The sequence below is a fragment of the Sminthopsis crassicaudata genome, chromosome 2 (assembly GCF_048593235.1).
Source record: "Sminthopsis crassicaudata isolate SCR6 chromosome 2, ASM4859323v1, whole genome shotgun sequence".
NCBI classification, from domain to species: Eukaryota; Metazoa; Chordata; class Mammalia; order Dasyuromorphia; family Dasyuridae; genus Sminthopsis; species Sminthopsis crassicaudata.
The window spans coordinates 334426844-334451573 of NC_133618.1; the positions used below are offsets into that span (position 1 = coordinate 334426844).

General features: G+C 34.1%; 1 protein-coding gene across 5 annotated transcripts in view; it reads left to right on the forward strand.

The window, feature by feature from the left end:
• Nucleotides 1-2152: 2152 nt before the first annotated feature.
• GARIN2 (golgi associated RAB2 interactor family member 2) overlaps nt 2153-24730 on the forward strand; it is a 61016-nt gene continuing 38438 nt past the window's right edge. For 2 of the 5 annotated variants that reach the window (XM_074290426.1, XM_074290427.1), the window contains exons 1-3: nt 2184-2309; nt 9843-9997; nt 12357-12556. In XM_074290426.1, coding sequence (XP_074146527.1) covers nt 9848-9997; nt 12357-12556 — 350 coding nt within the window. In that variant the 5' untranslated portion in view covers nt 2184-2309; nt 9843-9847. Of the gene's footprint in view, nt 2310-9842; nt 9998-12356; nt 12557-24730 lie in introns of all 5 variants that reach the window. The other 3 variants (XR_012486517.1, XR_012486518.1, XM_074290428.1) reach the window with 3 other exon arrangements.

Here is a 24730-nt window from a genome sequence, read left to right on the forward strand (position 1 = left end):
ATATGTTTTGTAAATAAAAAGCTTTAAATAAATAAATAAAAAGGGGGAAAAATCAAAATCAAAATAAAAGAGAATGAACTAATCTTGTCTTGATCAGAAGTGACAAAACACCATTCTTAAGATAGAGCTGTCCAGTCTTGGAGGTGACCTTATGAGTTTGAGAGGTTCAGACTTTCAAAATCCTTAGTCTCTGCTGGTTGTACTTAGGAGTCCCTGATAGCTACTCCCCAATCCCTGAGCTAGCTTGTCAGAAAGAATACTTTAGACCATGCAGAGTCAATCAAAATGAAACAAAAAACCTTTTGTGTTTAGCATTTCTACATGTAGAAAAAGTACTTGTCCTATACCTGATTTACATTGTACCTCTAAACCAGCATATTCTCAGGAATTGCTAAAAAAAACCAACAAAACAAAACAAAACAAAAAAACAAAAAAACCCGAGCCCATTCTGTTCCTATTATTAATCATTATCAGGTTGGTTTCCCAACTGTCTTGTTGCCATAGTTGAGACAATCTTTATGGGTTATCCCAGTTAACCCAGACTGTTTCAGCATCTCAATCTACATTCTTGTCATTCCCTAGATCCTGCCTTTGTTTTCCCCTTCTCCCTTTGAACTATAAAAAGTTGTGTTCCCTCAAAAGCAAGTTGCCTTATTTAATCATGGTTAAATTCATGAGCTATTTCACATACATAAATGGCAAATCTTTGTAACCTGTGATGGACGTTGGTCATAGTTGTACCATGTTGCTAAACAGTTTGCTCTCCCAAATCTCTTTCATAAATCTATTTCATATTATCACTTCTGATGCCTTTATTTTCACTTCATTTTAACATTTCTACACCCCCTCCCACTTTGTAAAGATCCTAGAGGTTAGTCCAAACAGTTTTAAGTAAATCTTCCTATAGACTTCATATTGGGATGCAATGAGTCAAAGACTTTGAGAAAAGGAATCTGTCCTTATTTTTTAATTGATCAAACTCCCCTATGACTAAACCAGGTTCCCCTCACACAATTTCCAGGACAAATAATTTTCTCAGTGGAAAAAGAAAGTGTAGTGCAGTAGCCCTGTAGCCTATCAGGTTTAAACTATTATAAAAAATAGACCCAGAAGAGAAAAATAACCATCTCTTCCTAAGCAAGAGAAAGGTCAACACAAAGCCTCTTAAAGCAATGGTATATTATCTGTAAAAGTAATTTTAATCATATCTGCAGAGAGATGTGTGTTCTTATATATTATATTAGACAGAGCTCTCTTAACTTGTTTCCCTATGTCTGGCTTTACCCCTTTTCAATCCATTCTTCATATAGATATTAAACAAAGGTCTCACCATGTCACTTCCCTGCTTAAGCAGGTTTTGCTGTTTCCTATTGCCTTTACTCAAGACAATTAGATGGTACAATGGATAGACTATTGAGCCTGGAAAGAGAAAAATTTAATTTCCTGAGTTCAAATCTGGTCTCAGTTCCTAGTTGTGTGACTCTGAGCAAATCACTTAATCCTGTTTGCTTCAGTTTCTTCATTTGTGAAATGAATTGAAAAAGGAAATGACCAACTGTACCAGTATCTTTGCCAAAAACAAAAACAAAAAACAAAAAACTTAAATGTGATCACAGAGTAATAAATGACCAACATGACTAAACAACAAAAAATTACTGAAGCAATTGGGTTAAGTGACTTGTCCAAGGATCACACAGCTAGGAAGTGTCTGAAACCAAATTTGAACTCAGATGCTCTTGACTTCAGGGCTGGTGCTCTATCTACTGAGCCACCTACCTGCCCCTATTTTATGCATTTTAAAATATTATTCTGCAAAAAGGTCCCATAGGTTTCACCAGAATGCCAAAAAGGTCCATGGTAAAAGAGGAAAGGTTAAAAAGCACTGCTCCCTTTTCTAAAGTGCAAATTTTCAATTTCTTTCCATTATACTATGAGATCATTAAATTCACAACTCTCTTCTCCATGATCTTAGAGAACAACTTGGGATAAGGTAGACAAGTGGCCCTTATAAGTAACTGCTTGTACCAAGTACACTTCATAATAAGTTCAGGGTTTGTTTTTATTCATTTCAAATCTGGTTGATGTCACTGCTCTGACATAAGCAATTAGGTCAAAGCATTATGATATATAAGTGATGGAATAATAACCTTTACAAACTGATCTACCCTTCATCTCCTGATAATAGTTAATAAACCTGTCTTATGGATGTGAACAGATCACACTAAGAAAATGAGGAAAGAGTTAAAACATATTTGAAAATTAATTGACCTGCCAATAGAAGTCTAGAAGGATCCAATCTAATTCCCTATGTGAGTGATACTTCTAGATAGACTAACCTTGGTATGAACCTTTTTTGGGGGGATCATAGATTTAAGACTGGAAGAAAATTTTTTTTGCTTAACTTAGTTCTGATAATTCACAGGCTAATTATTTATTTTCTTAACTTTCATTTCAGATACACAAGAACAAATAGATATAGGGAGAGAAGAAGGAATGAATTCTGTTTGTCAGTTGTTAGCAGATTTAGTAAAAGATTTAATACATGGAAGCTTAAGGCTAAAGGGGGTATTGGGGATCATTTATGGAATTAACTGATTTAAGCTCTTTCTATAGTGTGTGCTATATATAGGATATATATATATATATATATATATGTATATATATATATATATATATATATATATAATTAAGAACTGGTTTATAAAGAGATTTTTTTTCTAAAAGATTAAAGAAGGCATGTGAAAAATTAAATATACTATCTTTCTTTTCTTAAATTTTATGATGCCTTTTGGTCATTTCTGGATATATTGCCCCAGACTTAGAATAATTTGATATTTGTCAAATTTGACAAAGAATGCAGCCTTTGTTCCTCATAGTCCCCTTCCTGTCTGCCAAGAGAAAAAAAAGGTAAGTTTCCTTATCTTTTCCCTAGGCCATGACTGTTAAATTCAACTTTTTCATTTACATGGTTATAATAGTCACTGTATCAGTTAATACAAATCTTTCCATGTTTCTCTGAATTAGTCATATTTACCATTTTTTACTGCATAATATTCCACTTCATTACATATCACATTTTATTTAGTCATTCCTTTAAGTGAAGTCCATGTACTATGTGCCTGTTATAAGTTGGTCTTTCCAATACTTAAAGGTCTTCAACTTGTACTGGTGGCTTCAAAAGTAAAATAGCAATGACTCCACCTCAGAAGTAGAGCTACAAACAAAAGTCTAGAGTAAGGACAATTCAGCTTCTCTCTTTTTAAAATGTAATACTTATAAAATGTCCTAATATTCTTAGAGAAAAGATTGCATACAACCTCTTTCAAAATGTTCTAATATATTATATATATATATATATATATATATATATATATATATATATATATATATATATATATACATGCATATATATATATACATGTATATATATATATGTTCAAAATATTATAGTATTAACAATGACTAGAATTAATATTATTAGATATACAGAGAATTCTCATTACAATATAGACTAAAACTTAAAGCTACCATATGAATGGAGTCTAGATAACACATTTGCTCCTCACAATTTCAAAACACCACCTTTCCACAGAGTGTAAGTTCACTATACCCACAGTGGTCTCAACCTTGAGTTGTATCCTTAATCCAAGCAATATTAGAAATATTACAAAATTCTAATGACATGTGAGGAAGCAAAACTTGAAGATCCTATTCTATACCTTTCTGTGTAAAACATATTACTATATCATGTTTGGTTTGATCAGAAAGAATAATTTTCTTTCTCTTTTTAAAGACCTACCATGAATATCATATATATATATATATATATATATATATATGTATGTATATATATATATATATATATATAACATATATAGTTATATTATATTATATCCAGTGACTCTACTATGAAGCTCTCTACCATGTTTTTCTTCATTTAAAGTAAACAAAAAAAAAAAAAAAAAGACTAAGAAAAGGAAAATTGGAGGAAGGGAAATCTTTGTATTTGTCTTTTAAAAGAAATGGACTAATTAATTTTGTTTTAACTTCAAAAAAGGGAAACAATAACACTCTTGACTCTGTCAAGACAGATATAAATAACTATCATTATATACAGATTTTAAATTATCTCATTTGAACCTCACAACAACGGGTTAAGAGATAGATCCTATTGTTATTCCCATTAACAGATTAGGAAACTGAGGCTTAAAGGTTAAATGATTTGTCCAGTATGAAGAAGAATTTGAACTGAGTTCTAAATTAATTTTTACTTTTCCTAAATTAATTTCTAAACAAAGGAGAGAAGGAAATAAGCACTTAAACTAAAAGCAGAAAACACTACCTATATTAAATGTGAAAAGAAATTATATTTGATATTAAACTAAATACCAAGAAGTTCCTTTGTTCTAAAAATGCACTGTAAATAATGTTATTTTGGCATATTTATGGGAAAATATAAACTGTGATAAAAATATAGATAAACATTATAACAAAAGGTTCCCTTCCACTTGCCTTTTTTTTTTTGGTTTTGCTATGGTAATTGGGGTTAAGTGACTTGCCCCAGGGTCACACAGCTAGGAAGTATTAAGTGTCTGAGATCAGGTTTGAACTCAGGTCCTCCTGACTTCAGGATTGTTGCTCTACTCACTGCACCACCTAGCTGCCCCTCTTCTACTTCCTTTTAACAGTCACTCTCCATATTATAATATCTCATTGTGAGTTATTTATGAAATATCTTTTTTCTTGCCAATTTACTTGGAAAGATAGTTAACAATTCAGCTGTCCTTAATCCCAACGTGACTCCAGAGAAAGCTAACGTCAAAAATGTTTTTTTCCTCCAACACCTCAAACATACCAAATATACTCCACTTAACAGAGATATCCAGTGAATTTTGAAAGGCAGAGGTATATTAAAAGTGGGTTGGACTGAAGAGTGCAGAGATATCTGGTTTATTATATATACCTCCAACCCATTCAAACCCTTAGTAATTCCATGATCAAACATGGCAAATCATCTAACCTCTCTTAAGGTTCAACCTTACAGGATTGTCTTTAGAATGAAAAGGGACAGTGTATATAAATGAACACTATTAAAATGCCAACTACTATTATAGAGAGCTATAGCATCATGTAATAAATAGAACCACTCTGAGTATGGTTCAAGAGTCTCACCTCTTTCATATTGATTGTGTGCACCAGGACAATTTAATCTCCTGACTTTCAAGGACTATAGATTGTAGAGAACATGCTGACTTATATCGAAGAAATTTCTTCACTTGAGAGTTCTCTAAACCAGTGAAATCACAAGCCTAATCCTGATTATTATTATTACCAGAAAAACTCCCCAAATATGAAACAAAACAAGCCCCACACAGAGAAAGGGGTTATGTATATGATAATGTTCATCTTTATCCTATTTATTCTTGAGCATTTATTGCTCTCTGTTATTTGATACTTGATGTAAAGTTACTTATTATTAACTATTTTATCTCCAGCTCCGTTGGGTTAAAAATCCTTGGGATTTCTGGCAATATACAGTCAAATTTCATTCAAAACAAAAATGAAGTGTAAGTCTCTATATTGTTTCTCTTCCTTATACTTTTTTACTATTGCCCAATTTGCCTCCCAGCCCCCAGGGAAAAAAAAAAACAAAAAAGTTTTATGGTAGAGCAAAAGTAAACACCCATTATAAGCATGAGAATACTAAATAATATAGTGAATAGGACACCATATCTGAAGTCAGATCTTTCTGACTGATCCAAATGTATTGGATTTTATAAAGAAATTAGCAGTAACCAAGAAGGAACACTATCCAGGAGGCTCTGTAGAGTTTAGCTTCAATGTAGCTGCCGGATTATATGTACGATTTCTGTGTACTGGAATGATAATCAGATTCAAAATGAAAATTGGCTCCAACAATCATTCATTGGATCAAGGTATATGCATTCTAGAGCAAGTTCAGTTATCTCTCTCATAAAATTTTAACCAGATCCTTTCTAATAAAGGTGTTCTAATTCTCAAATTTTCCTCACTTTGTCTGAATCTATTCTTTCCTATCCTAGATATACTGTAACATATCCTCCTTTAGAATCCCAGAGGACAGAAACTATCATAATTCTCTACCGTATCCATCTCTAATTCCTCAAGCACATTGGGTAATTCCTCTGAAGTTGTATTTATAGAAAAATAGAGAATTTCACAAAACAGAGAAGCATGGATAAGTTGCACTCTGTACCAATAGAAATACATTGATGAGATCATAAATCAACTGAAGTTTAGAGGAAAAAATTCTGGATTCAATTCTCAGGTCTACCACTGTATAATCTTGGACAAGCCCTTTCATCTCTACCGCCTCTGTTTTTATGATCCAATAAGCCCCACTACCTGTAGTAGATGCAGGGTTCACAAAATAGATATTAATATCTTTTGAATTGAATTGCTATACCATTTGTTAAAAGCTGGAATTACCAGCTATGTTTAGCTAGAAGAGTTAATCCTTCAACTAAACAAAATGTCAATAAAGTATTGTTTAATGTTGTTGTCCAATATTTGTCACTATCTTCTTCATCTCATTCCTTTTATATCTTCATATTTTTCTCACTAAAGATTTTATCATGAAGTAATGAAGTCCAAAACATAGTAAGATTATGTGACATACTTTACAACCCTGTGATACGCTTGAGGCTATAGGAGAGGCAAACACTTATAATAGCATATATAGATATCAACATACAAAGGTTTTGATATATAGATATCAACACAACTATTATTATTATTATTGCTTTAGGCCAGACCTAACAGAAGATATAAAAGGTCAACAAATTGGGCATACAACTTAAAAAAACTTGAAATAAAATGCATTTTAATCTCCAATTAAACATCAAAATAAAAATACTGAAATAGTATAGATTTAGAAAAGTTAACAATTCATTCTAATACTACAAAAACTATAGGGAAAAAATAGGGAAAATATGTCCTATAGAAGGAAATAGCAATAATAACTGTGAAGAAAAAAAAAAATTTGAAGCAAGTTTCTCTGACAGAGGCCTTATTTTTCAAATGTAGAGAACTGAGTCAAATTGATAAAAATAAAAGCCATTCTCCCAACTGACAAATGATCAATTGATAAAATGATCAAAAATAAATGCTAAACAGCGTAGATTAAGGCAATTCTAAGCTACTATTGCATACCTATTAATAGAAGAATAATAGAACAAAAAAGGAAAATAATAAATGGTGGAGTGGATATGGGGAAAAAAAGAGACATTAATGCATTGTTGATGAAGTTGTGAACTGATTCAATCATTCTATACAGCAAATTGGAACTATGCCCAAAGGGCTATATAGAGCTATAAAGGGCTATAAAACCATGTATACCTTTTGACCTAGCAATCCCACTACTAAATCTATATTCCAAGACTAATTAATCCAAGAGATTAAAAAACAAAAAGTAAAGGTCCTATAGATACAAAAATACTTATAACAGCTCTTTTCTGGGGGCAAAGAATTATAAATTGAAAGGATATCTATTAATTGGGGAATGATTCAATAAATTGTGGGATGTGATTTTGATGGAATACTATTGTGCTACATGAAATAATGAGCATTATGCTCTCAGAAAAACTTGGAAAGACTTAACATGAACTGATGAAAGTGATATTTACTGTATACAAAGTAATAGCAATTTTGGAAAATGATTAGCTGTGAATGATTAGGCTATTCTCAGCAATACAATGATGCAAGACAACTCTGAAGGACTTATGAAGAAAAATGCTATCCACACCCAGAGAAAGAACTGATGGTATCTAACAGTGGTCCTCAAACTTTTTAAATAGGGGGCTAGTTCACTGTCCCTCAGACTGTTGGAGGGCCAGACTATAGTAAAAAATAAAAACTCACACTCTGTCTCCACCCCTCAGCCCATTTGCCATAACGCTGCAACCGCATAAACGTCCTCAATGGGCCTTATCTGGCCTGTGGGCTGTAGTTTAAGAACCCCTGATACAGACTGAAGCATATTTTTTTAAACTTAATTTTTTTGATCTATGTTTGCTTTCACAACATATTATATATAATCTATATAAAATTGCTTGCCATCTCAGTGGGGAGCAGGAAGGTAGGCAGGAGTAAGGGAATTTAGAACTTCAAAGTTTTAAAAATGAATGCTAAAAATTGTTTTTACATTTAACTGGGAAAAATAAAATACTAAAAAAAAATAAAGGGGAAAAAAAGAAGGGATCCTACTAAATTCCTTCTTTGACACAAATATGGTTCAAATACCTAAACCAGGAATATTCAAAACAGAGGAAGAAAACGATAGATCAATTTCCCTAATAAATGAAAGTTGATATAAAAAAAATTTTTTTTGGAGGCAATTGGGGTTAGGTGCCTTGCCCAGGGTCACACAGCTAGGGAAGTGTTAAGTGTCTGAGACCAGATTTGAACTTGGGTCCTCCTGAATTCAGGGCTGGTGCTCTATCCACTGCGCCACCTAGCTGCCCCTGATATAAAAATTTTAAATATTAAAAAGAAATCCACAATAAAATGCCACAATATTATACACTATAACCAGGCTGGCTTTGTGTCTAGAATCCAAGGCTGATTCAATATTAGAAAAACTAGAATCATAATAGACCATATCAATAAAAAACAAATAAAAATGATATGATTATTTCAATAGATGCTAGTTTTTGACAAAATATAACACCCATTATTATACACCCATAATTTAAAAAAAAAAAAAAAAACACTAGAAGGCATAGAAATAGGTGGAACATTCTTTAAAATAATAAGTAGTACCTATTTAAAACCAAAAGCCAGCATTATCTATTAAAGAGAGGCTAGAGGCTTTTCCAATATGATTGGGGTTAAACAAGGATACTATTCAATGCTAGAAATGCTAGCTATAGCAATAATACAAAAGAAAAAAACATTGAAGGAATAAGCATAGGCAAAGAGGAAATACAAATATCTTTTTTGACCAAAATATGATAATTTAAAGAAAACTAAAGAATTAAATAAAAATTATTGTAAAAACTTTAACAAAGTTTCAGGATAAAAAAAAAAAAAATTTGTTCAATTAATTTTCAATCATGTCTGTCTCTTCATGACCCCCTTTGGAGTTTTCTTGGCAGACACTGGAGTGATTTGCCATTTCCTTCTTGATTTTTACAGATAAGGAACTAAAGCAAAGAGGGTTAAGTGATTTGCCCAGAGTCATACAATTAGCAAGTGTCTGTGTCTTCCTCATTTCAGGCCAGGCATTCTGTCCAGTGCACCACTTAGCTATCAGAATATAAAATAAACCCACACAAATGATCTGCATTTCTGTATATTGCTACAAAATTTCAGCAGGAAGAAATAAAAAGAGAAACTCAAATTAAAATAACTGCAAACAGTACAAAATACTTGGGAATCTATCTGCTAAGAAACTCACAGGAGAACGATATGATCTATGAAACTCTCATTATACAAAGAAAGGCACATTGAAATAGCTAGAGAAATAGTAATTTGTTCATGGGTAGGCCAATCCTACATGATAAAAATAGCAATACTACATTGGAATCCCTTGGCATACTGAAATTGATGATGACTTTTGTTGACTCAAATTTCTCAATTACTTTATTTGGTCCTCTTCTTTGCACTTTTGGATCATATTTGTTTGGTTATGTATCTCATGTTCCTTTTGTTGTCTTATTAAATTGTGAATTCCTTAAAGGGAAAATGTCATTTTTGTAGTATTCTACTAACTGAAGTGAAACAAAATAAGTTGAACTGAACTGCTTAATTTTAAATGAAAAATCATTTTTCTGCTATTGTGATCATTTGTTTTATTTTATTAGGCATCATGAAGAAAACCAATTCTTTATGGAACAGCGAGAGTGGTTCGGTTTCCATAGAAAGAAGCTCCAATAAGGGAAATCTTCAAACTATGTTGGATGAAGGGGAATATGCTCCTTTTACATCTGTTCCTATGTTAGAAAGCAATTTTATTCAGGTAAATCATACTTTAGGTTACAATTTAACTTCAACAACTTTTATAATAAATTTTTAGTCTATTATTCATTTTCTAACATATTTCTAATTTATTTTTTTTTAATATCATTTATAAGTGAGTTCTGTTATTTGTACAGGTGAAGGTGGACAGGAAGTCCCATAAAACCCATTTTCTGATACTACTACTATTACTTTTAAAATCTGGTCCAAAAAATTGAAAGAAAAAAAAAAATCCTACTCAGCATGATCTCCCTAATGACGTCTGGGTATTAAATCTTCCACAATCCTAACACATATACAGAGAGTTTGTTTAACCTGTTCTCCTATTCTGAAGTGCTCATCCTCAGAAAAATGAGTGTTAATTGTCTGAGACCAGATTTGAAATCAGGTCTTCCTGACTTCCAGGCCTCTGCCCTATGCACTGTGCCATCTAGCTGCCCTGACTATAAATTGTTTTGATGTCTTCATTGGAAAATTGCCTGTTCATATCCTTTGACCATTTGTGAAATGGAGAATGACTCGAATTCTTAAAAATTTGACGAAGTTCTTTAAATATTTAAGATATCAGACTTTTACCTGAGAAACTGTCTATTACATTCCTTCTATCCCCAGTTTTCTTCTTTCCTTCTCATCTTGGCTACATTGATTTTATTTGTACAAAATCTTTTTGATTTAATAAGGTTTTCCAAGGGTGAACGCCAAAAACTATCTTATGGATGTATTTTGAAAAATAAAAAGCTATTATTGGAAAAAAAAAAAGGGGGGGGGGCAGCAAGGTGGCGCAGTGGATAGAGCACCAGCCCTGAATTCAGGAGGACCCGATTTCAAATCTGGTCTCAGACACTTAACACTTCCTAGCTGTGTGACCCTGGGCAAGTCACTTAACCCCAGCCTCAGAAAAAAAAAAAAAAAAGGCAGAGCAGCACAAAAATAATAACAAAAACAACACCAGATCTTAAATTATATTACCAAATATAGTCCTAGATATTTTATATAGTGTATAGTTATTTTAAATGGGGTATCTCTTATTATTTCTTTTTGCAGGGTGATAGAATTGCTGATTTTAGGTAGCTTTATTTTATATCCTATTACTTTGTTCAAATTACTAATTGTCTCAACTTTTTAGTTGAATCTCTAGGATCTTCCAAGCATAACACCATATTGTCTACAAAAAGGGATGTTTTTATAATTTCATTGCCCATTCAGATTTCTTCAATTTTGTTTTCTTTGCTTATTGTTCTAATTAATATTTCTAGTACAATATTGAATAATTGGTAATAAAGGGCATCATTGCTTCCTCATCTTATTGAAAAGATGTCTGACTAGCTTATCTCCATTACCAATAATACTTGCAAATGGTTTTAAATAGATGCTTCTTATCATTTTAAAGAAAATTTACATTTATACCTGTCCTTTTAAATGTTTTTCATAGGAATAAATGGTTTTCAGAAGCTTTTTCTTTTTCTAATTTTTTTTAAATGAAATTTTTATTTCTTGTTTTACAAAGCAAGTGGGGATAAGTGAATTGCCCAGGGTCCGACAACTGGTAAATGTTAAGTTTCTGCTGCCCCTGTCAAAAGCTTTTTCTATATCTATTGATATAATCATATGATTTTGATACTTATTTATATAATCAATTATATTAATAGTTTTCCTTCTGTGAAATCATCCTTGCATTTCTGGTCTAAATTCCACTTGGTCACCATATAAATTCTTCTTAATCTGCAATCTATTTTCAAATAATCTTCCTGTCTCTAAATCCTCTCCCATCATGGTGCTTTTCCTTCACCTGGGATACAAAATACTAGAAATCTGGAGACTATAAGATACTTTATGGAACAGAAAGGGAAGGAAATAAATATTTATATAGTCCCTACTAAATGTGAGACAGTTTACAAATATCCCATTTGATCCTCCCAACAGCCCTACAAAGTAGGTGCTGTTATTATCCCTAATTTGCAGTTGAAGAAAATGAAGCAAGCAGAGCTAAATGATTTGCCAGAGTCACAACTGGTTATTGTCTGAATCTTCCTGACTTCAGATCAGGGATACATCTATTGAACCATGTAGCCTGCCTAAAAAGATAATGGAAACACTACTATATCATGATTTTTTTTAAACATTGGATATTCAAGTTTATAGAATTAAATTCCCTGTACCCATTCAATTAAAGCAATTAAGGCTGATCTGAATGCTTTCCAATCTCTTGCTATAACAAACTTTCTTCTTTCCCTTCCCATATTCATAGCTAATCTCCCCTTTCTTTATTTTCACACCTCTGCACACACATATTTTCAATGTTAACTGTAGCTAGTTTTGGAATTATAAGTCAAATTCCCACACATATTTTCTGCATACAGGTCAATAGGAGAGGAGAATCTGTATATCTTCATAACCGAGCCAACTGGGTGACTGTAGGCATCTGTGCTTCCAGCCCCAATCTCAGTTTTCCCAATGTGATGTTACTGGCACATCTTGAATCTAACAGCAAGAAGGAGGATGAGTCAACATTTGATGATTTCTTGAGCCCCACCTCTGAAGTTCAACTGGTGCTCAGCAGGTAAGTTTGCAAAGGAAAAAAAAAAAAAAAATCAAAACACCTCTTCTACATGGAATTAGAGGAACAACTTGTTTAATACACTAGGCATACATTATCTTCTATATAATGAAATTTAAAAAAAAAAAAAAAAGGTTGACATGCCTAAAATAATTATTAAGATGTTAGTTGAAGCCAACTATCAGTAATTCTTATGGAAAATTAACCGACTGTAAAAACACCTCAACAAATCAGTGATTTTTCATTCATTTTTTTTTTACAAATGGGTGGAAATAATCTCTGATTCATTATATAGATTTTTTTTCTCCTCTCAAAGTAATTTCTAGCCCTCTGAGAGGGCTTTGTAAAGGTTGGCTATTACTCCCTTTCACTTCCATCCAAGTAAGCCAAAAGATCCTCTTCCTTCAAGAACAACTCCCTTTGATTATGGTTGTAAATATAATTTTACCACTTCCCCATCTACCATCTTTGAAAAGCAAAGCCTCTCCTGATAATTTCACCCCTTGGGTCCCCTAAATATTTTACGGAAGATATCTGTCTGAATCATCTCATATGAAAGGATTCTTACCAATGGAGGAGAAGTAACTAAACCATTTCTTTAAGTTTTATAAAAACTTCTGAGGGAGCAAAAATCACAGGGTCCAGGGGATTCTGCACAAAAGATGGAATAAGAAAGGGTTAAAGCTGGTCAACTTTTGAGGGTTTTATATACCTCTTGAAAGTTGGACCCAAGAAACAGCTGGGAAATGAAAATCCTCAGGCTCTTCTTGAGATAATATTGAATATAAACATGGTCTTTGGGATGAGAGGAATGATAGGTGGTGGTGGTGATGATGGTGATGATGATGAAAATGATGATGTTCAATGAAGGACAGAACCAGCTACACCCAGAGAAAGAACACTGGGAAATGAGTGTGGACTGCTTGCATTTTTGTTTTTCTTCCCAGGTTATTTTTACCTTTCTGAACCCGATTTTTCTTGTGCAACAAGAGAAATGTATGGTTCTGCACACATATATTGTATCTAAGATATACTTTAACATGTTTAATATGTTTGAGACTGCCTGCCATGTAGGGGAGGGATTGGAGGGAGAGAAGGGAAAAATTGGAACAGAAGTGAGTGCAAGGGACAGTGTTAAAAAATTATCTATGCATATGTTCTATCAATAAAAATCTATTAAAAAAAAGAAAGAAAAAGAAAATGATGATGTTTTAAAAGTTCCAGCACTTGTGTGAAACCAGGTGTCTGGGGATGGTATGGAAGATAGAAAACCTGGTAAAGATGGCAATGGGCCCAATTCAGGACCTTCTTCCAAATAAAATAGGGACCTCTGGTCAAAGGCAATGAATGATTCAATAGCAAAGAAAAATCTGTTTCACCAAGACTTTGATAATGGCTGCCAAAGTAGTAGACTTGCAGTAATAAATTTTGAATAGCTATCAACTGCAATGAGGACAAATTTCTTCCTCTCTTAAAGAGTAGAGCAGATCAAAACCCATTATAGGATCTAACTATGCTGAAACTTCAAAGACATGTTCTAATTGACATGAAAAAAATTATCAGGCAAAGTAGCTGAATCATTCTTGGTTAAGGAATATCCTAAATGAAGATGGACTTGCTCTCTTATTTTTTGGGGAGCATAACCTGATTTGAGTGGAGAGTATATAATGCTTCCAATGTGCACTTGCATGCTCCACAAATAATCTTTAATTATGCATTGTTATTCAGATCACTTACACAAACCCATTGTCACCACTCAAAAATTAGGATGAATTAAAGCTCACTCACAGATCAGCCAGATACCTCATAGCTCAACCCACCGGAAGTTCTAAAAAGACCTTTATCCTTAGGGCATTCCCAGTTACTGGTTAATACCTATCAAAGTCCAACTGTGAAAACCTTTCTTATAATATACAGATATATTAATTAGCAAATCAAGCAACATCACAAGAACTAAGTTCTCATAGTGTTTACTTAACTAGAGAAAGCACTGCACCTGAATTACTAAAAACATCATACTTTGAACAAGTATGTTCAAAGGCCACCAACACATAAGGAATCTGGGCTGGCATGATTTTAGATGTACCATTTTCATTTAACATTTAGGCAATTTTCTTATCCTATATAACATGTATTTTCAATTAAAGATAACTTCAGACAAAGGGTCATACAGGATTTGACCCTGTATATTTGATCCAGTAGCAACCCAAGTCCAATGACATGAGAGTATTTGTTTCCTAAACAATGATATAAATGGCCTTTTCAAATAACCTCTAGTTTAAGAAGTCCAATAAGTATTTGAGCTAGCCAACTTCTTATTATTAAGTTGGTCAGTCATGACTGATTCTTTGTGACCCCTCAGACCATATTAGTGCTGTCCATGGGATTTTCTTGAAATTTCTTATTCAGCTCCATTTAATCTATTGGTAATCACAGTGTAATAACTATCTTCACTGGAACATATGGTCATTATAAGGGAAGTTTGTGTAACTTAAGTACTCTCCAACATTTCCATTCAAGGAGGAAATATCTGTCATTCCCCTGAAATCCAGTATTATTTAAAATCAATGACAGAGAATAGTTCAAGCAATTCTATAAACTTTTATTTAGCTCTGTACACAAAAATCAGCACGGATACTACTGACTTCCAAGAACTCACAACCTCCATGATCACATTATTTCCTTCTGGTCAACAATAATTGAGAGCCATCTCTACAAAAGAAGAGTGATAGACTTTCCCTTAATAGTTTGTGCCCCCAAATTCCCAAAAGAAATTGCAGGTACTCTATGACACCATTGAGGTTCTGTTGATATAATAATAACCTGGTCTCCAGAATCTAGCAGCACCTTATATGCTTGATAGTCTCCCCTTGGAAAGGGGCAATAACTTTTGCATATGCTTTCAGTCCCCTATAGTCTCATAATTAAAATATCCTGAGACTTGGCATATCCTTAGCCCTCACTACAAGGAGATTTAGTCCAATGATTTCTCAAATCTGGTAAATACTTGGGTGACTGAACAACCAGGTGGGACGGAAAAATGACTATATACAATAGGGAATGTTTTGGGGATATTCTAAGTTTTGGTGGGCCACAGGGACACCTATTATACTGATCCCTGATATCTCTCTACAATTATACTAACACCACCATGTATTAACCATCAATCATCTCGTTTTCTACCCCCATGTTTTAAAGACTTAATTAGAAAAAGTATTACTCTGTGCTCAACTAACTTGGCCTCTTTCTGTCGGCCCCAGAGTATTTATTTTTATGGATAACTCTATGTGTCTGAGCAGCAGTTGGACTGCCCCAATTCTTCACTCAAATTGTAATGACTGATTGCACAAGCCTGAGTTGTGGTAAAACAATGAAGTCTTACAGTTAAGTCCTAATGCCATCTAGGTGGGGTGTCATACAAAAAGAAGAATAACTATCTGAAGCAGGTTGGTCATAAATTCATCTGGAAGGGGGCATAAATCCAATTCCAATTTTTAAAACATTTTACTCCCTCTTTTGCTTTTACCAAGCTAAGTATACAGAATTTGCCATTTTATCTGCCTGAAAAGGAAAAGGGGACAATCTGAGATCTCCAATTGATCCAACTGATTTTGCAAGAACAAATCGTTCATAAATTCTCCTAGGTGAGGGAGTGTCCTGCAAAAGACAGTCTTTAAATAGTCTCCTGTAGAACCATAACAGTAGCAATTGTTCTAAAGATTCACCAGCTTGTTTACATTTCTTTTGAAACCACCCAAGTTATTAAATGTTAAAAATTCAACCTCCCTCTGACTCACTCTTATTGCAAGTCACTCTCCTAAGTATGAATATAAAATCTGCTCTAATTCCTACTCAAAAATCACTCCCTTTTCTAAAGGACTCAAGGTATTCAAAGGAAAAACTTCTGGGTCAGAGAATATGCTTTCCACCACTAGTCCATTAGTCACTAACTAAATGCAGAATTCTTTACCAGGGTAATAACATATGTATTAAATGGTTCTCTGCTTCAAAGCAGGGCTTTTAAAAATCAAAAGCTATTTAGATCTTCTAATTACTTAATGTGCAAGGATAATCTAACTTTCTCCTACTTATCAGCACAACTTCCATAGACCTAGATTATATTTGCAAAGTCCTATATTTGCTATAACCTCTCAGGATTAAGAAATTCTTCCTTCCAAAAGGCTTTCCCATTTATTTTTAAATAAGGCTTATGCCTCTAGGAAGAAGAGAGAGGGGGATAGATGGGAAGAAGAGAGTGGGGATAGATGGGAATCTTTTGCTAACCAATCCATTATCCTTTTCTCCTACAATATTCTTTGCCCACTTAAAAAAACTGAATTTAACTATGAGATCCATTGAGGGTGAAAAAGTAAACTCCAAAAACTTCAAGATTTAAAATGCAACAAACACTAATAGAACAAAAAGCAACTCAAGAATTAAACTTAACCAAGCAAAAATTAAAATATCAATGAAAAGAATGCCAGGTATTTAGCTTCTTCAGAATAATCCAGGTTTCATGGAACCAGGAAGCATTTTCCTTTGGGGAGCTAGATAAACTTTTTATACCTGGTGATTGGGGTTGAGGTGAGGGACAAGAAAATAATATGGCCTCCCTGTTGCCTTAAAGGACCAGCCCATCCTACATAAAGCATAAAACCAACCATAATCAGGAAAGGCTTTCAGTAGAAGGTGGTGCTTGAGCTTTTTATAGGAAACTAGTAATTCTAAGAGGTAGAGGTAAGTAGAGATTTTATTCCAGCTATAGAAGTTAACTTATGCAAAAGCATAAGCCAAAAGATGAAGTGTTTTGTGGGAGAAACTGCAAGAAAGTGACTTTGATTCAGTCAGTCAATAAGCATTTATTTAACTCTAGCTGGCAGATCAGGTACTAAGTACTTGGGAATATAAAGCAAGACAAAAGATGTCTCTTACAAAGTTCACAATTTAAGGTAACATGCAAAACAATCCATATACATGAGAAATAATATAGGGCAGGTGCTAGAATTGAGAAGGTAAAGCTTCTAGAAGACTGAATTTTTGCTGGGACTTTAAGTGTGTGGTATGGAAATGGTGAAGGGGTCACCATTTAATAAAAAAGCTGGAGATATCTCTAGAAAAAAGCAAAGTTTATAGTACATTCTCCTGAGAAGCGCCTCCTGTGGGCAGGACAGCACCTTTAATCCCTAATGCATAACACCCCCTCCCACCACTGACTCTCATCCTCATTGGCTGAGAGTCTTACATTCTAAACTCGAGATCTACCCACAAAATTGAACTTGACCAATAAGTACATAGTTGACCATATATGACTGAAATAGGGAGAAAATTGTGTCATGGGAGGATAACAGGAAGGGGACCCGATTATGCCCTTGAATCAATGCTCAAAGTCCTTCAGGCCTACTCAAACCCTGAAGTAGATGAAGCCTTACTCGATTTTCACAACTGTCTGGAAAGATCTCACCTCATCTCATTCAGAAGCAAGGAAAGCCAGAAGGTAGAAAATGAGAAAGGAGAGCACTCCAAGCCTCACTAGTGAGAATGCCCAGAGTAAGAGTAAAGTGTCCTATCCAAGAAATAGCAGAGACCAGTGTCACTGAATCTGAGAATAAGTGGAGAGTTTAAGATGTAAAACCAGAAAGATGGGAAACTAAGTTATATAAAAAGCTTTAAATGCTAGAGGGTTATCCTACAGTTGAGAGGAATCCACTGGAGTTTTTAAGTAGTGGGTGATATGGTTGTGTGTGGTACGGAAATGGCGAGGGGTCACCATTTAATAAAAAAGCTGGAGAGAGCTCTAGAGAAAAGCAAAGTTTATTGTACATTCTCTAGAGAAGGGCATCCCACCCTTCCGAGCAGACAGCCTCCTGTGGGCAGGACAGCACCTTTAATCCCTAATGCAAAACACCCCCTCCCACCACTGACCCTCATCCTCATTGGCTGAGAGTCTTACATTCTACACGGGAGATCTGCCCATGAAATTGAACTTGACATAGTTCCCATATTTGCCTGAAATATTTGCCCATATTTGGCTGAAATAGGGAGGAGATATCATGAGAGGGGAACGCAATTATGCCCTTTACTCCATGTTTAAAGTTCTTCAGGCCTACTCAAACTCTGAAGTAGATGAAGCCTTACTCGATTTTCACAACTGTCTTGAAAGACCTCACCTCATCTCATTCAGTTGGAACTGCATGCATTTCAGGAAAAACACTGGAGTGTGGGGAAGAGACTTATAGGAGGCAGATATACCAGGAGGCATAAGGCAGGAGGGAGAAGATCATAATTTCAATTTTGGACATAGGTTTAAACTGTGTACTGGACATTCAATCTGAGATGTATTTAATAAGCGGTTGGACATATAAAAGTGGAAGTCAGCAGAGAGCTTAGGACTGGAGAAGTAGATTTTAGCACAGAGATAATCAATGAATTCATAGAAATTGTTGAGATCACCAAATGAAATAGTATAGAGCAAGAGGGGAGCCCTGTGCTATGTAACCTGAATGAGGATCCAGCAAAGGAGACTGAGAAAGAGGGATCAGATACATAAGTAGAAGAATAGAAGACCTACAAAAGAGAGTGTAAGAAACAGAACATTTCACCAAGAACTCCACTGACTCACAGATGAATGTAGGAAAGATTTATTTTACATTCTTGCAAGAGTAAGACGCCAAGGTTAGTTGATACACCTTTGAAACTCCAAAGGCAGTATTTTATTTCCTATCCTGAAGACAAGTTTCTCATTAATTGGACAAATATTACACCACATGAATCTCCACCCCTCATTACATAGTCAATCCCTGCCCCAAAGGAGCTTCCTTTCTAGAAGAGGGAAAGTAACAGAGGAAGACTTGAGGCAAAGAACAAGATTGCTTTCAAATCTCAGGCCCCCACCCCTGAACACAAAAGCCAGTCCCTGCCCCCAAAGAGCTTACATTCTTTTGGTAGAAGATAACCTCCACCTTTGATTATTCTTTGAAGATCTTGTGGGTTTTCTCATTTAAGTTTCATATTTTTCCAATTTGTTTTTCATAATTGTGGAAACCAAAATGGCCATCCATTTCTCACAAGAATATTGACAAGAAAGTTTTGATACTTCGACAGTATCAAAGACATGCAGAAAGATTAAGAAGGATTGAGAAAATACCATAGGATTTGGCAACCAACAGATCATTATTAATTTTGGAGAGTATAGTTTCAGTGGAATGAAAAGAATTAAGATAATGAAATGATAGGAAGTAAACATCTTATCAAATTTAGTCATAAAATTATTGATCTAATATTATCATGCCTTTTATGTCACATGACCTTTAGGACAAGCATCTGCATTCATATTAATTATCCTTGGATGATGATAATATGATGTGAAATCCTAGTGGGCTGATGATGCTCCTGTGTGAGATAAGACCACTGGCTCAAATAAATCAAATAAATTAATGAGATTTCTCAAGGCAAAAGCAGAAAGGAATTTTATTACATTCTCTCGAAAAAGGGTGTCCCCCTCCCCACAAGCAGTTTGGCAAGGAAAGTTGAGGCCCAGTTAACAGACCAGGATTATATAGGGATCCTAGGGTAACACTCCCTGTAGGTTGGATCTTTGCCCTGATTAGCCAGGAAAAATGACCTCACATTCTAAGTAATAAATGAGGAAAAATTTTCAACCTAACCACATCTTTAGGATTACTAAGTTATCTTATATGACAGTTTCAGTGCCAAGATAGCCCCAGCTTAGTCTCACAAAGAAAAGGTCCCACTCCTAATAAACCTTGTGATTTCTGGAGAAAGAAACCTGGCCCCAGGGCACAGCCAAATTCACTCAATTTTTACACTGTCTCCATCTTATGACATAGCTTTCACAATTCATTTCATTTACTACTCACCTCTATTAATCAGTATCCAATTAAACAATCATCAGAATGTTAGTGAATTGTTATCAATTAACATTTACAATTTTGTCCATAACATGTGATAAAATAATAGAATATTTAAACTGCCTAACATGTTAGGCATTTGTGGTTCAGAAGAACTTTCAATCCAGAGTATCATTTGGAGTTATCCCAATCTTGCAGAAGGTAGATTTGAGTCTTGTATTTGTGAGAGTTTTATTTATTTTTTTAAATTATAGTTTTTTATTTATAAAACATATGCATGGGTAAGTTTTTAGACACTAACCCTTGCAAAACCTTTAGTTCCAAATTTTCCCCTTCTTTCCCCCTATCTGCCATCTGGCAGGTAATCAAATACATGTTAAATATGTTAAAATATATGTTAAATCCAACATATGTATACATAATTTTACAGTTATCTTGCTGCACAAGAAAAATAGATCTAGAAAGGAAAAAAAAAACTGAGAAGGAAAACAAAAATGCAAGCAAACAATAATAGAAAGAGTGAAAATGCTATGTTATAGTCCACACTTGTTTCCTATAGACCTAGCCTCTCATAGTGGCTCTCTTCATTACTGAACAATTGGAACTGGTTTGAATCATCTCATTGTTGAAGAGAACCACGTCCATCAGAATTGATCATCATATAATCTTGTTGTTGCCGTGTATAATCATCCCCTGGTTCTGCTCATTTCACTCAGCTTCAGTTCATGTATGTCTCTCCAAGCCTCTCTGTATTCCTCCTGCTGGTCATTTCTTACAGAACAATAATATTCCATAACCTTCATATACCACAATTTACTCAGCCATTCTGCAATTGATGGGCATCCATTCAATTTCTAGTTTCTAGTCACTACAAAAAGGGCTGCCACAAACATTTTTGCTCATGTGGGTCCCTTTCCCTCCTTTAAGATCTCTTTGGGATCTAGGCCCAGTAGAAACACTGCTGGATCAAAGGGTATACACAGTTTGTTAAGTTTTTGAGCATAGTTGCAAATTGCTCTCTAGAATGGTTGGATTCGTTCACAGTTCCACCAACAATGTATCAGTGTCCCAATTTTCCCACATCCCCTCCACCATTCTTCATTATCTTCTCCTGTCATTTTAACCAATCTGACAAGTATGTAGTGGTATCTCAGAATTGTCTTAATTTGCATTTCTCTGATCAATAGTGATTTGGAGCACCTTTTTAGATGACAAAGAAATAGTTTCAATTTCTTCATCTGAAAATTGTTCATATCCTTTGACCATTTATCGATTGGAGAATGGCTTGATTTCTTATACATTTGAGTCAATTCTCTATATATTTTGGAAATGAGGCCTTTATCAGAACATTTGAATGTAAAAATGTTTTCCCAGTTTATTGCTTCCCTCTAATCTTGTTTGCATTAGTTTTGTTTGTACAAAAGCTTTTTAACTTTATATAATCAAAATTATCTATTTTCTGATCAGTAATGATCTCTAGTTCTAGATCTCTAGAAGCTGAATGAAATGAGCAGAACCAGGAGATGATTATACACGGCAACAACAAGATTATATGCTGATCAATTCTGATGGATGTGTCTCTCTTCAACAATGAGATGATTCAAACCAGTTCCAATTGTTCAGTAATGAAGAGAGCCACTATGAGAGGCTAGGTCTATAGGAAACAAGTGTGGACTATAACATAGCATTTTCACTCTTTGGTCACAAATTCCTTCCTCTTCCACAAATCTCAGAGGTTAACTATCCTATGTTCTTCTAATTTATTTATAATATTGTTATTTTTGTCTAGATCATGAATCCATTTTGACCTTACCTTGGTATACAAAGTTAGGTCAATGCCTAGTTTCTGCCATACTAGTTTCCAATTTTCCCAGCAGTTTTCATCAAATATTGAATTCTTATGCCAAAAGCTGGGACCTTTAGGTTTGTTAAACATTAGATTGCTGTAGTTAATTGATTATTTTGTCCTATGAACTTAATCTATTGCACTGATCAACTACTCTGTTTCTTAGTACAAAATGGATTTGATGATCATTGCTTTATAATATAGTTTTAGATCTGGTACAGGTAGGCCATCTTCATTTGCTTTTTTTTTTTTTTTCATTAATTCCCTTGAAATTCCTGACCTTTTGTTCTTCCAGATGAATTTTGTTATTTTTTTCTAGTTAGTAAAATAGTTTATTGGGAGTTTGATTGGTAGAGCACTAAATAAATAGATTAGTTTAGGGATGGTATTGTTACCTTTATTATATTTGCTCAATCTATCCAGGAGCACTTGATATTTTTCCAATTGTTAGATCTAACTTTATTTGTGTGGAAAGTGTTTTGTAGTTTTCTTCATATAGTTCCTGACTTTCCCTTGGCAGATAGATTCCCAAATATTTTATACTATCGACAATTATTTTAAATGGAATTTTTCTTTGTATCTTTTGCTGTTGGATTTTGTTAGTGATATATAAAAATGTTGATAATTTATGTGGATTTATTTTTTATCCTGCAAATTTGCTCAAGTTGTGGATTATTTCTAATAGTTTTTTAGTTGATTTTCTAGGGTTCTCTACATATGCCATCATATCCTCTGCAAAGAGTGATAATTCATTACTTTAATTCCTTTTTTTTTCTTCTCTTATTGCCAAAGCTAACATTTCTAATACAATATTGAATAGTAATGGTGATAATGGGTAATCTTATTTCAGCCCTGATCTTATTGGGAATGGTTCCAGTTACATATGGTTCCTTACATATGATGCTTACTGATGGTTTTAAATAGATGCTACTTTTTAAAGCAAAAGTCCATTTATTCCTATAATCTCTAGTGTTTTTAGTAGGAATGGGTGTTGGATTTTATCAAATGCTTTTTCTGCATCTATTGAGATCATATGGTTTTTTTAATTTGGATATTGATATAGTCAATTATGCCCTGCATTGCTGGTATAAATCCTACTTGGTCATGGTATATTATCTGGGGGAGAGAGTTCTTAAAAAGATACCTACATACAGTCTGCAAGACATAGACTAAGAGGAAGGAGTAAAGATTTCAAAAGTAGAGGAAAAAGAGCATCTCTTGCCCTTCCCAGAACTTAATGATCTGAGCCAGAATCTGTGATAAAAGGATAATGGACAAATGGAAAAACCAAAGGGAGAAGGTGAAAGGAGGGCTGAGCTATGGTTGAAAAGGGAGAAATTAAAGTGGGCTTTCCCATACTAAATGGCATTTCAGCAAAAGACAGGGACCAAAGCTACAGCTTGTATTCAACTCTTCAAAGATTGAGGAAAAGTCTTTTTTTTTTTTTTTCCCCCAAGTGTATGAACAGTAACACACTGTAATTTATTCTGCTCATTTCTTTTTTACCTAAACATTTCTAACTAGGGATAAACATAAATTTAAACTAGGGCAGAAAGCTAAATCTCATCATAAATGTTAGGACTTATTGGGAAGAGTAGGGTTCTTGTGATTGTTTTCTTGTGTAGTTTTTCATCTGATATAAACTACCTAAAACAGCGGAGAAGAAGATTCCATGAATCTAAAGGTCATCAGTTTGCCTGTAAGCTATAAAAAAGTGAGTTAATTGTCCACAACTGGATGTGGTTGAATAAATCTCCAGATAAAAATGGGGTACAGAGAGGGTGATAATTGAAAACAATGATAACAATAAATAATTGATAGCACCCTAAAACCTTAAACTGGACATGTTCAAAACAAAATTCATTATCTTTTCCCCTAAAATTTTATACTCTTCTATCTTCCCTATTTCTGTAGAGGGCAACAACATCCTTCCATCTCTCAAACTTCCAACCTGGAAGTCAATGCTCAACGCCTTTCTCTGTCTCCCCTTTGCACCCCTACTCTATTCTAATCAGTATTGATCCATGTGATAGAATTATGACAAAGTTCTGTATATAAGATCCCAGAGCTGTGAGCTGCAGAGTCTCTAAATTCACTTGCTTAATTATAGGAAGTTAGCTAAAGGCCTCCACCCTTATTTTTCCATGTCATATTGACCAAACCCAGGATGGCAGAAGTGACAACTATATTGGAAGTCCCCCAAAAGTCTCTTTGGACCAATCTCTAGTCCAGTAGAAGCAGGTGACCATTTTATGATCATTTAGGTCACTGACTGTGATATCATTTCCCATTTCCTCCTGCCTAACTTAAGAAGCAGCTTTTCATCTTATGTGTAGGTATTTCTTGCTTCACCCAACTTGTGATCCTGATGACATAATGTTTTGCTTATTTTAGCTTATGCATTGTATGTAAATCTATGAAGTTATTCTCTATTTGGTATAGCTATTTTTAAATATTTGGACA